The 12,703-nt window shown below is 38.5% G+C and overlaps 1 protein-coding gene across 1 annotated transcript; it reads left to right on the top strand.

Annotated features, from left to right (window-relative positions):
• Positions 1-2,432: 2,432 nt before the first annotated feature.
• On the top strand, positions 2,433-7,719 carry LOC107101251 (transcription cofactor vestigial-like protein 4). Its single transcript, XM_015400092.1, has 5 exons — positions 2,433-2,616; positions 4,065-4,188; positions 4,275-4,518; positions 5,073-5,154; positions 5,304-7,719. The coding sequence occupies exons 1-5, from the start codon at positions 2,550-2,552 to the stop codon at positions 5,591-5,593; spliced, it is 807 nt and encodes a 268-aa protein (XP_015255578.1). The 5' UTR covers positions 2,433-2,549; the 3' UTR covers positions 5,594-7,719.
• The last annotated feature ends 4,984 nt before the right edge of the window (positions 7,720-12,703 follow it).

Below are 12,703 nucleotides of genomic sequence, written 5' to 3'. Positions count from 1 at the left end.
ACCAACAGCTGCACCTCCAGTCATCAGTCTGTCAAGCTCCTGAAGTTCGCGGACGACTCCACTCTCATCGGACTGATCTCCGATGGTGACGAGTCCGTCTACAGGTGGGAGGCTGACCATCTGGTGACCTGGTGCAGGGAGAACAACCTGGAGCTCAACGCTCTAAAAACAGTGGAGTTAGTTGTGGACTTCAGAAAGAGCACAGCCCCAGCTACCCCCATCACCCTCTGTGACTCCACCATTGACACTGTGGAGTCTTTCCGCTTCCTGGGAACTATCATCTCCCAGGACCTAAGGTGGGAGCTGACTCCCTCACCAAAAAAGCCCAGCAGAGGATGTACTTCCTGCGGCAGCTGAAGAAATTCAACCTGCCCAGGACAATTATGGTGCAGTTCTACTCCTCCTCCATCATTGAGTCCATCCTCACTTCCTCCATCACTATCTGGTACGCTGGTGCCACCGCTAAGGACAAGAGCAGACTGCAGCGTGTCATCCAGTCTGCAGAGAAGGTGATTGGCTGCAACCTCCCATCTCTCCAGGAGCTGCACGCCTCCAGGACTCTGAGGCGTGCAGGGAAGATTGTGGCTGATACCTCGCTCCCCAGTCACAGATTATTTCAGACACTTCCGTTTGGCAGGAGGCTGCGGTCCATCAGGACCAGAACCTCCCGTCACAAAAACAGTTTTTTCCCATCTGCTACCGGCCTTATCAACAAGGCCAAGAGCCGCCCATGACACTGGACAATGTTTCTCTCCCCCAATCAGGATTCTGCGTTACATTAATGCTCAGTCTACTGTGTGTATATAGCTTCTGTGTATATATATATATATATATATATTTTTATTTTTTTTTTATATATTTTTTTATTTCATTGTCCTTTTTTAATCATTTATAGAGCATGTCATCATAGTAATCATATAGAGAATTGAAGCATTTATAGAGATTTCAAAATGACAATATCTAAAAAATTTAAATAAAACAAAATAAAAATATGTTTACTGTGTTTAAAGTTTATGTCAATGCTAACTCTTCCAGTTCAAAGTTCAGTATTGATAGCCTTTTCTATGACTCAGTACTCATGAAGTAGCCTTCAGCCTTTAAAAGGTAGTTGACCCGTTGTTAAAAGATGATCAGAAACATTAAAAAAAGGGAATCTACACTAACAATAGGCCTGCCTATTTATTAAAGTAATATAATACATTAGTTTGCTAACTACTTTTTATTAACTTATTATTTTCAGTAAAATAAAAATGGAATAACATGTGCCAGAGTAAAAATCAACTGTTTATTCCCACTTTTACAGCACCATGATTTTGTAATGGTTTATTTAACTCTTTAAACTATTCAAATTTCCGATTGTCATTCTAACAGTCATGGCTGTTTTCCTAAAGGTTTCATTGTTTTTATATTTGACACCCTGTTGTCTTTAATGTTGTTCACCTTTCACAGAAATGCTGTTAATGATCATTTAAATTGATTTAGAAAAGTATTAAAATATTAACAAGCTATTATAATTTCTTTCTTATTCGTGTATCCCTGAATCAGGGAAACAGATGGACCTGTTAGATCAGTGTGCAATGCAGTTTATTGGAGCATTCGTTAAAGCTCAAACTTGCTCGTCCTCTTATTAATAAAATGCCATTGCTGTAAGTCTTGCCTCTGCTATGCATGACATAAGAGGGCACTGTTGTGCTGAAATTAGACCCAGTGTATTGTTCACAGACATATTTTAAGCAAGGGCCTCAACAGTGCTTCAATTTTTGGGTTAATGTTCCCCTGTATGAATAAATAGTTGCTGCCTCACAGTGCAGCTGCACAGTGAGGGTTGTTTCCCATACAGTCAATGTCATACTGTCTACAGATAAGATTGTTCTCATGCCTGTAGTACTTTCAGAACTTAGGAGTCTTTGTCCAGCCTTTAACAAAAGCCTTTGGATTATAGGTGAGGCGGGCTCAGAGTACAGCTGCTAGCGTGTATGGGCAGGCTAGTGGAATGACTAGAGCCAGGGTGGGCTAAACACACGGAAAAATGCAGTCTGGTGAGATTTCAGATGAGGGGGGTGGAGGAGGGATGAAAGGAGAGGGGTGGGCTAGGCTCTGATTTCCATGGAGGAAAAACAAAAGGCATATTTCACCTAGAGGACCACACTGGTAGGAATCTGAAAACAATCTTAAAAAGAAAATTGTCCCTGAAAAGTACTGAGTTTTTATCATTTTAGGGAAAATCTTCAGAAGGGAGATATGAGAGGAGAGGCTCAGCCCCTTGACATTTAAATACTCAACTTTCCACCTTTAAAACAAGTTTACCTGTGAGAACATTGCGCCTAAAACACTGTTACAATGGAGTGAATGAATGGGGCCTCCTCATTGGTCCAGGGAACAGCCAATCTGAGCACTGCCATGAGTCACAAGTTGAGGCAATCTGCACCTGACACTTTACCTGCCTGAGCGCAGATCCTGAATCTCATTACCTTTCCAATACAATCCATAGCTGAGGATCAGATTGTTCCAGCGAGTGCTTGTCTTCAGTCAGACAAAGTCAAGAAGCCATGGCTGTGGCTAATTTCCAGTATATTACCAGGATGAGCAGTGGCTTCAAGGTCTACATTTTAGAGGGTGAGCTTGGGGAACACTTTCCCTTTATTTCATTCTGTTGCTTTATTTTCAAAAATACATTTATTTTGTACGAAACAATTTACATGAACAGCTTATTCATTTCAGCGATATCGGTTGACATGTGTCTATTTCATAATGTGACAAAGTATTCTAATTGTTTTATTCTTTTAAATGGTTTTGCTCGTCAGTGGTGTTTTTGTAAACAGTGATTGATAAGAAAACAAATCTGACCAAATTCAAGATGAAAATCAACAAGTACCTCATCAAATACACCTTAAGAATATATATTGTTTGATTAATGCCAATGCACCAATTAAGTCTTTTTTTTTAACAAAACAAATCAGGGACACTTTATAAATTCCTTTTAGAATGTCAACACACGTATTATTATTAAATGTGTGTTTTCTTTGAACTTATGCAAAACCTGGTTGGATTCAACAAAACAGAAGGTCATGCAGCACATATGTGCTAATAAGAAAAAAATACCCATGCCCGAGGCGTTAGAAAATCAGCATAGGTGTGGTTATACCTGCTCCCCCTACACAACGGCAAACTGTGAAGGAGTAACACACAGGTGGTGGAATGTTTATGCAATAGCTAATGCGAACTGAAGTGTCTAAGTAATGGTGCTGACCTCCTTCTTTCTAGTCCTGCACTGCAAAACAGATAATCACCTACTGTTTCAGAATGCAGTAGTTATTGTTCTGCAAACAAACCTTTAGTCGTGTAGTGAATGTGGATGTGCAAGTGTTGAGAGAGCATCCACTCTTACAATGAGGCATAGGATGATCGCATTTTTAAGTAACGATGGCGTTTTGACAATATGCATGACTTTCCATCTCAAACCCTTTGACTTAATAGCCCATTGATTTGTTTTTTAGCATCTCAATTGTGCTCTTCTTGGAGTTAGATGCAGCTGTTGCCTTTCCTTTTATTCAGTTCATTGGTGCAAACCTCAGCTCGTGGCCTTTAACTAGTAAGTGCCAGTCAAATTGTAGCTGGAACCATTCAGATGTTAACCTCACTAATTCAAGAAAAAAAAAAAAACCTGTGTTGATCAAGTCCTTGGGAGCGTGTGACTAGGCTGGATGCCAACATTGCAGAAAAACAACATTTACCGTTAGCATTGAATCAGCTGTGAAGTCTTACTGATCAGGTAGATCGAGTTCTACCACTTAACGGAGCTTATCATTAACGGTGGAAAAAAAAATTTCCCACGACTAGCAGTCATGCAGGTTGATGTCATGGGATGAAAACAACTGTTACTCATCCATTAGTGCTTAACGTTTTTTAATGGATACAATTATGGCGGGTAACTTATGATGAAAGATCGGTGACTGTCCCTTAGTAAATAAGGATATCATCATCATCATATTGTATAAATCAGGATATCATCATCATATTGTGTAAACATTTCTGATAGTCTGGCTTTCTCATTTGTTTTATAGGTCAGCCTCATCACAGAGGAGAAGACCGATACAGACATATGGCAAACGAACGAACTCGAGCTCCAGCTGTGTTTCCGATTAAACGCAAGCGCGGCTACGAGAAAGGCTTGACTTTGGAGGAAAGGTTTGTAAAAACACTTTTATGTGTTCAAACATAAATAACGTTTTCCTAATATAAAGAATTCACATTGACGACTCTATCTGTTTTAGACGAGAGCGGGCAATTAACAGGAGCAAAATGGCCCAGAGACCAGGACCCATGCCTGCAGTCTTCAGTAACCAGCAGAGTCCATCATCTCCACAGTGCCCAACACCGAGCCCAACAAGCCCTTTGCCTGCCTATGTGTATTACACGCCAGTCAGTGAGGAACCTCTGGCACTGATCAAAAAACCAAGGAAAGAGCCTGAAAATGCAGAGGAAAAGATTTCTGGCTCAGCTGGCAGTAAGATCCAGGTACTTGAGTTCACTTCTTTATTCTCCCAAATTTGGATTGCTTCAGCTTTTCTGAACAGGGAGTGCTTGCAAATCTTTGAGAGAAGTAAAGGAATTTTGGGGGGGTAATCACTTTGGAAACATTGCATTTCTGATGTCCCTTTGTAGTGTCAGTATAGCTCAAGGCTAACCCAGAGCAGGGGTACATCTAGAGTCTTTAGTCAGTGAATCTATTTAGCAGGAGTGTACACAGGCCTAAGCTTGCCTGAGCAATGCAATCCAGCCGGATTCAGGGAGAAAATGTAAGCAATGGAGGGAGGAACGCCATCAACAAGACCAAACAGACTGCTTTCTTTCTGAACTGTTTATGCCATCACAGTGGGAGTGAGCTGACATCAGGAGCAAACCCAACCAGTTTAATCACTTTTATGTTGATTCCAGGTTAAACTCTGCACCCTACTGCCGTAGTTAATGCATACTCAGATCCAGGCAGCAATTCTACTGGTTAAAGATTCAAATAATCCAAATGAACTACACCTATTTAATGGTTGACCTACTTCTTTTTGTTTCTATAGATGCGTCCATCTGTGATCACCTGTGTGCCTTCAGTAAAAAACCCTTCTTCCAGACCTGAGGTCCGCAAAAGCCATTCCTCAGGTCAGTGTATAACTCTCACTAGACTGTCACTCCCAATTCGTCACACTCGAATCATAGACTAAACATCTCACTCCCGAACAGACTCTTTCTGACTCACGGAGGTGTGTATTTGCCTTGTCTCATGTACGCTTCCTTTTTTTCCCCAACAGATTCCAATTGCAACTATGATCACGTCCTTGAGGAGCATTTCCAGAGGAGCCTGGGGGCCAACTACCAGCAAGCCCGTGCCAAGGAACTCTCCATCAGTGTGTCTGTGGATGACCACTTTGCCAAGGCGCTAGGAGAGGACAAGTGGCTGCAGCTCCAATCCAAGTCCTCTTCCTGTTCCTCCACACCTCCCAGCAGTCCCAGCATCACTCTCTCCCCCACCTACAGCCAAAGCCCCAACCAGTCCCACAGAGAGTCATCGCTGACTTCTAGCCACTGGTCCGTTAACTAAAATGGCATTGCATCCATTTAAAAAAACTGAACTTTTTCATCACATTTCAGTGCAAACTGTTTTCCCTGTCCATGCAACAGGAAAATGACCCAGCGCTAGTATTCAGAACTAGTCCATGTAACAGGGGAAAACCAGTCGTCCCGGTTACTAGTGCGGTTCACAACCAATTCACAAATGTAGCATTGAGCGGGAAAAATCTTGTTTTGTTACATTTCTACAAAAGTATCTGAGAAATGATAATAATAGATGGTGTAGGGGATAATCCTTTACATTTCCTTTGATTTGTGCCATTCCTAGCAGACTGCGGGAATTGTACGAGTTCCTTGTATTTATATTCCTGGGCCTTTTGTCTTCATGACTTGTCTGCTTTCTAACACAAGTCTGAGTTTTTAATGACTTTTATACAAAATAAAATGAAAAAATATGTATGTTTTTAAGTTCTCTTTTCTTTTGAATCAATAACAAGTCTTAAGGGAAATGTGAAATTGTGGACTTCTTAAAAATTGAGATCATAGAGATCTAAGATTGACATCAGGGACTCAGTGTAGACATACAGCACACCTGGCCTGCGGACTGTATCTAACAAACAGAATTCTGAGCAACCTGGAAAATCTGGACTCTTTTTCCAGTAAGTTTGAGAGGATGTAGGGAGCATGTCCCAGCAGGCGCTCTGACATTCCTGTGTCCTGAGAATATGACTCTCTCTCAGATCCTACATATCCTGTTTGGCAAGGGATAGAAGGGAGGCTAGGAGGGGAATAAAGGGTTGGGCTGATAGGCCTGAGCATGACAACAAGTCATGCTCTGCTGTTCCTTATTTGCATGTCCTAGCTTGTTTAATTTTGTAAAAGATTGGAGACTCTGAGTAGAAAATTCCAAAGACTTTATGTCTGAAAATACATGCTTTTAAAAAAGTGCATTGAGGGTTCTAATATTTTGAACTTCTTGGGGTTATAATTTGAGCAAAGAATATTCTTACAGTGGCATCTTTAAAAAACAAAAACAAACAAACGAAAAAAACAATCATATTTTTATGTTTTAACATTTACACCAAAGGGTGCCTAGGGCAAGTTCACACATATGGGAGCAGAATTTTAACCAAACTTTGGAAGATTACCTTCCCAGTGACTCACAAACTGGTATTTCAACATATTCAGCCAGCGTAACCCCAATAGGAGCTGTGATGCCACCTGCAGGCATTTGGGTAGAACTTAAACAGCCAGTTTTACAAATGACTCATGTTGAATAACGACAGAAACAGCCATATTCAGTTCTATAGAAAACGACTGTTTGGAGATGGGTGTTTTAAACAGGGAAATGAAAGAGAAAGCTAACATTGTTTGATGCATAACAAGAAGACGGATGAACTCTTACCTACAAATACAGTAACATTTCTGGATTTCCCACATAAAAAGGAGGTTTTTCCAAAAGCATGCCAGTGTAACAATGAGTGAAGCGAAGTATATTCTGAGTACACCTTAAAGTCTACAGGGCAGCATGCGATGAGAATGTGAAGAGAAACACTTCTCATGCAGCTGTACAACAAATCCACATTGTTGAGTGAGGGAGAGTCGCTGCTAACTGTAATCCCTAATCCTTCATAAATGACAGAAAACAGCATTTAACTCATGCAAACAGTTATTAAAAAAATCTCTTACTGTAAGAAAAATCAGCTTCACCATTCTGGGAAAATTCCTGAATTTTTGTTTGATAAATCGTCATCAACAAATCAGTAATCTCTTCGTAAATGCCGAACAGTAAAGCTCTAATCTCATGAGAACATAAATGTTTTATGATGACGGTAAATGAAAGATTTTGTGATACTTTGTGTTCCAGTAATCAGAGAAAGTTGTCTGGGATAAAGAAACTTTTTATAATTCTGAGTGGTTAACAGATTAAGATAGAGGGCTGCTGCTTATGGTGAACCTTTCATGGAAAATGATCCCCCTGACAAATCTATTCATTTAAGTTCAGGATAGGAATGTTGCTTTAAACTGCCAGGGGCTGATAAAAGTCGTCATCTTTTCCTGATCTGTTGTATCTTTCTGCTGTTGCTTGCAAAAATATTCATCCGTTTTTGTTTTTTTAAGTTGTGCATTATCTCAAAGTGGTAGAATAAACTCAACCAGATATCATCTGTTTGTTTATGTCCTGGTTTAATTCTTTGTTGGAGCATTTTTTGCATGTTTGTTTTTTTGGATAGTCTCTACCAGCTTTGACTATTTAGAGACTGAATTTACCAGCAACCCTTCTTTAAGAAACGGATCCCACTTGGCCAATTTAAATGGAGCAAATCTGTGAAAAGGGAATATCTCATGTCTTGTTGAAGTGCTTGATATAAGGCCTAGACTTCGAGTGGACCATTATTACACACAAACATCCTTTTCATAAAATCATAAAATCCCTCCATTGTTACTTTGTCTGTATGTTTGAAGTTCCTGACATGTTGCACCAAACTTTTCATTGTTTTTTTTTTCAAACATCTTTTGTCACTGGTGATCAGAAGGGGGAAAGACAATAATCTTTGTCTGGGACATCAAAACCAAAAGCCATATTAGATTTGGATCCTTAACCTAATCAACTGTTTAGTCTGAAAATTCACATTTTAAAACTCTATATACCAGAAATCATTCCATATAAGATGTTTAAATAGGCTATTTTTAGTCTCTGCACAATGTCCAGTATGTAGAGCTTTAACTAATTTTAAGATCAAAAAGAGATCCCGGTTATGGTCTGGTAATGTGGGACAGACATCTTGATAGGGGACAATGGATAGCAATAAATAAATAAATAAGTAAGGCACATAAAAAAGTTACAACTCACTGAACCATCCTTCTTTTAAGTCTATGCACAAGAATCCAAATTAAACTGACAGCTAAGATAAATACTTAGCAAGGGGAATGAATTTATGAAAGTGACTGTACCCCACCCGCTCATCTCTCGTTAGCACGGATTATTTAAGCAAAGCGCCATGTGCTCCATGAAATCTTTAAAGCTGGAATACTGTTTTAAAACTTGACCATGTTGTTAGGAGGAGTTTTTTTTTAGGTGGAGCCAGAAAGAGAGACCGATAGACGAAGTTTTGAATTTAGGGAGAAACTTAGAATATTGAATAAGGCAGGCTTGGTAATGAATATTGTCCCATATGGGGTGAATAGAAACAGAACTATATAGAGACAGGTTAGTGCAAGAGACTGAAGTAGAACAAGAGAAGGTGTAAATTATTAAGCTGATTAGGGGACTAAGGCATGGTGAAGGCTGTGTCCGAACATCCGCTCTAGCCTGCTATGTAGAGCATTATATAGGGGTTTATGCCATTTTAAATTAGTGTCTGACTGTGAAGAAGATAAAAAACCAACAGATCTACAGGAGGCAAAAAGTAGCGGTCATTTGTCTGAATGATCAGTCAACTGAATGCAGTATATAGTCCCCGCTCCATTTTGTCATGGAGGGGTTACTGTTGACCTTCAGAGACAGCCTAAAGAGCGGGGACAATATAGAAGACTTTATAGTTAAATCAGTATTACTTCCGGTGGCTAACTTTTTTCGGCTTTGGATTTAAACATACATCTAGTCTTTTTATGTCGTTTTATGTTTTCATTTCGTGTTAACCTTATGGTAAATATTGCGGAATCTAAAGAAAGAAACAACTAAAATGCAGATAAACACGGTTTAACCATATTTTGCCGGACTGCCCTGAGCATGTCCGATTATGATGTCAGAGAAGCAGTTTAACAAAAAAAATGTAAAAATCATAAAAATTGTCTCACAAAATTTATAAAACTTTTTAAAGATTTGCATTAGCATTCTTTGTGAGTTAAGGATAGAAGTAATTAGTTTTAGTACCATAATTACAGTATTTATGGGCAACCGGATGTACATCTGTCTGTGCATAGTTTGCGGGTAGTGACATGCACAATGCCTGTCAAGGTGCATTGTGGGAAACTTTAAGTCCACTACTTTTCCATCTGCTCAACATTCGGATACTCATATAAAATAGTGTAACATTAAGGCAGATGTTCAGACACAGCTTAAGTTAAGAAACTCTGAATACATGAACAGATGAAACAAAATGAGACTAGGACAAAAAAAAAGATAATACATGATCAGAATAGTGAAAAAAGACCAATAAGAGAGATTGTTACTACAAAATAAACACCTTAAAACTGTAACACTTGTTTTCTTTTATCAACAATTTCCAGATTTAGTATACATCTTTGTAATGTTGATGCTGACAAATGTTCTCTAACCATGTGAGGCCTTTGTAGACTTAAAAAAAAAGTTAAATAAAACAATAAGAAAAAGTTAACAACCAATAGCACCTTTGCAGGTCCCAGGACAGGATGAAAGGTTGATCTGCTTGGAAGGTTTGGTACGGACTTAATATTTCTAAATAATGCCACCTCTTCATTTCCCCTTGGTCCTTCTTGTTTTTTCCGTTTTTCAATGCAGGTGGCTTCCTCCACAAAGGTGAACGTATTCCACATAGTGAGCACTTCTCTACACACGTCACACATGCAGTGCAGAACTCGCCAAGCACAAAATAAATGAGTAATAAAGGAGGAAATGATCAGCATATTCAGAGGCATCCGAGCATTGAGGGTTGGTGTCAGCAGTGCTGACGTTAAACACCCCTCTGGGGGGTTCTCAGAAAGAGCGACTTGAGTAACAGGTTGATTAGTAACATCGTCTGTAACTGTAGCGTCTCGTATTTTAACGTATGTTTATGTAATCTTCAGATCAAACTTTTATTTTTATAGTTTTTAATCTAGGAACCAAGTTTTGTGGAGTTTGAAGCTAACAATTCTTGTTAACAATATCAGTTAGAACATTTTTAAAGGGGTGACTGGGTGGGACCAACAATACTTTGGAGCAGAACAACTAAACCAGCAGCCTTATACATTTGTTTTTTGTTTTTTTTTTTTTACTGTTAATAAAGTATAGTATGTGTAAACAAACTGCAGTTATTTTCTCTTTAACGCCTCCAAGAATTTTCATTTTTAACTGAAAGTAAAGCATAATTATGATGTCAGGATTCTGTTGTCAAACTTATTGTTAGATCATTTATTTTCTGGGCCTCATCTTATATTTAAATGGGTGTAATTGCTCAAATTATGTTTAATTTCATAGTAATGCTGAGTTCACTACTGATTCTGAGCAAATAAGACAGACAGGATTTAAATGTAAGGAAGCCAGTGTAGCAGTCCTCATTAACCTGCAGTGTTTTCGGGGATTTATCATTCTCTGTTTCAGCGTTCTCTTTGCAAGTAGAGACAAGAAGCCTGTGGTATTCTTTAACTGTATTTACCGTAAATAACAGAAGTGAGAAAAAAAAAACATTTAAAATCCCATAAACATATGGTTTACAAAGTTGGTACAAGTAAAACTGATGGTAGTTGGGTTGTCTCTTTTGTTGCTAAGGTAAACATGGCAAGTGAAATAGCGTGCTAAATCGTTTAAGCATGCTGGTGTCTTTTAAAGAGAAACTTTAAAAAAAAAAAAAAAAAAAGGTGCTGTGGAGAATTTTCTGGGAACTATAAACTGAAGAGGAGCCAAAAGTTATGGCTGGTGGTATATAGCTCTTAAGAAGAAACATGGATCAGAACCAACTTCACCATTTTTCAGTTCCAATTCAAAAAACTAGAAAGTTATTCATTCAGTGATGTTTGAACTAATATCAACAAAGCACCACTTCAGCTTCTCTTCAAATAATAGTCTTTTATATTTTTATATTTTAAAAATAAATAAAATGTGGCATGTCGACCAATACAGAGCACGCAGTGACCACTGCATCCTAAATGTTTTCTTGTAAGGGAACATGCGCACTGATGGAGCTGCATGTTTGAAAGCTGCAGCAGCCATATTGGATTTTAAAGTTGAGATTGGAGAAATATTCGGCTTCTTTACTTTAGAGCTCAACCTCACTATGCTGGTTATTATACTGGTCCTATTTAGTGCTGTATTTATAGTTAAATATTTTCTGTAAATGGGAAAATTTTTCAGCTTTTATTGCTATTTATGCGTGTTTGTGTCTTTTTTAGAGTATATTTTTAAAAGAAATCTGTCCTGAAGTAGTAAAGCATATCATCCAATCTAGAGTGTGTACTGTATATCGCTCTATAGTTTCTCGATGGGGTATTGTGTCATACTATGTCAGCTAGCAGGGGACCTCTGTCGTCCCAAAGGGAGCCAGTCGGAACCTTGTGCAACTGAAAGGTTTGGGTTAGTTTTAGTCATTTTTATTTTTTTGTACTTGTTTTTCTCTGTGTCTTTTTAGAGGAAAATAAAATATTTAGCCAGAAAGCCTTTTGCCTTTTTTTTCTTTACATTGGAGTTTAAACAATGAAGGCTTTTATCAACTTATATTTAAAAAAAAAGTAAACAAACAAAAAAATGAATACCCAATGGTTGATTTTATGGAATTATGTATCAGAGCATATTAAGTAATTGGTTTCTAGTGTAATTTCTAAAGCTATCTATCTCTAAAGTAGAACATTTGACAAGATCAAAAGCAAATTTTAAATCATTAAAATACATTGTTTATTTTTTAAACTGTTCTACGGCTATTACTTCAAGGAGACAAAAACAGCAAGTATTCTGGAGTATTCTTTCCCTTTGAAACCAGAGGTGATCTTTTCTTCCAAAAAAGGTATTACCTAATTTAAGGTCAAATTTATCATTTAGATGTTTATCTCTTCTTATCATTTTTACTTAGTGGTTTATTAGTAGTTATTAGGAGGAGGTCCCCACTTTGATATGTATGCAACGCTCAAAAATCCAGGTCCCCTCTTGGCAATTTCTTTAACAATAACAAAGATTTTGATTTCAGTTATATTAGAGTAACTTGTGTTAAAGGTATATTTTATATTTGGTTTTTCAAAACCTGTGATGGAATCGCAACCTTTTCAGGGTGTACCCCGCCTCTCGCCCGTAGACAGCTGGAGATAGGCACCAGCAAACCTTGCGAACATGCTTGGGATAAGCGTGATGGATGGATGGATGGATGGATGGATGGATGGATGGATGGATGGATGGATGGATGGATGGATGGATGGACGGACGGACGGACGGACGGACGGACGGCCGGATGGATGGATGGATGGATGGATG

The sequence above is a fragment of the Cyprinodon variegatus genome, unplaced genomic scaffold (assembly GCF_000732505.1).
Source record: "Cyprinodon variegatus isolate N-32 unplaced genomic scaffold, C_variegatus-1.0 Scaffold1070, whole genome shotgun sequence".
Taxonomy (NCBI): domain Eukaryota; kingdom Metazoa; phylum Chordata; class Actinopteri; order Cyprinodontiformes; family Cyprinodontidae; genus Cyprinodon; species Cyprinodon variegatus.
The sequence above is the reverse complement of the archived record's forward strand: the minus strand, read 5'-3'. Positions and strand labels throughout refer to the sequence as shown.

What these genes read in the sequence shown, in the direction of transcription:
- LOC107101251 (XM_015400092.1), top strand. Translation starts at nt 2,550, where the DNA reads ATGGCTGTGGCTAATTTCCAGTATATTACCAGGATGAGCAGTGGCTTC. An exon ending in CAAGGTCTACATTTTAGAGG is followed by an intron (nt 2,617 to 4,064) that starts GTGAGCTTGGGG and finishes TTTGTTTTATAG; the next exon opens with GTCAGCCTCATCACAGAGGA. An exon ending in CAGCTGGCAGTAAGATCCAG is followed by an intron (nt 4,519 to 5,072) that starts GTACTTGAGTTC and finishes TTGTTTCTATAG; the next exon opens with ATGCGTCCATCTGTGATCAC.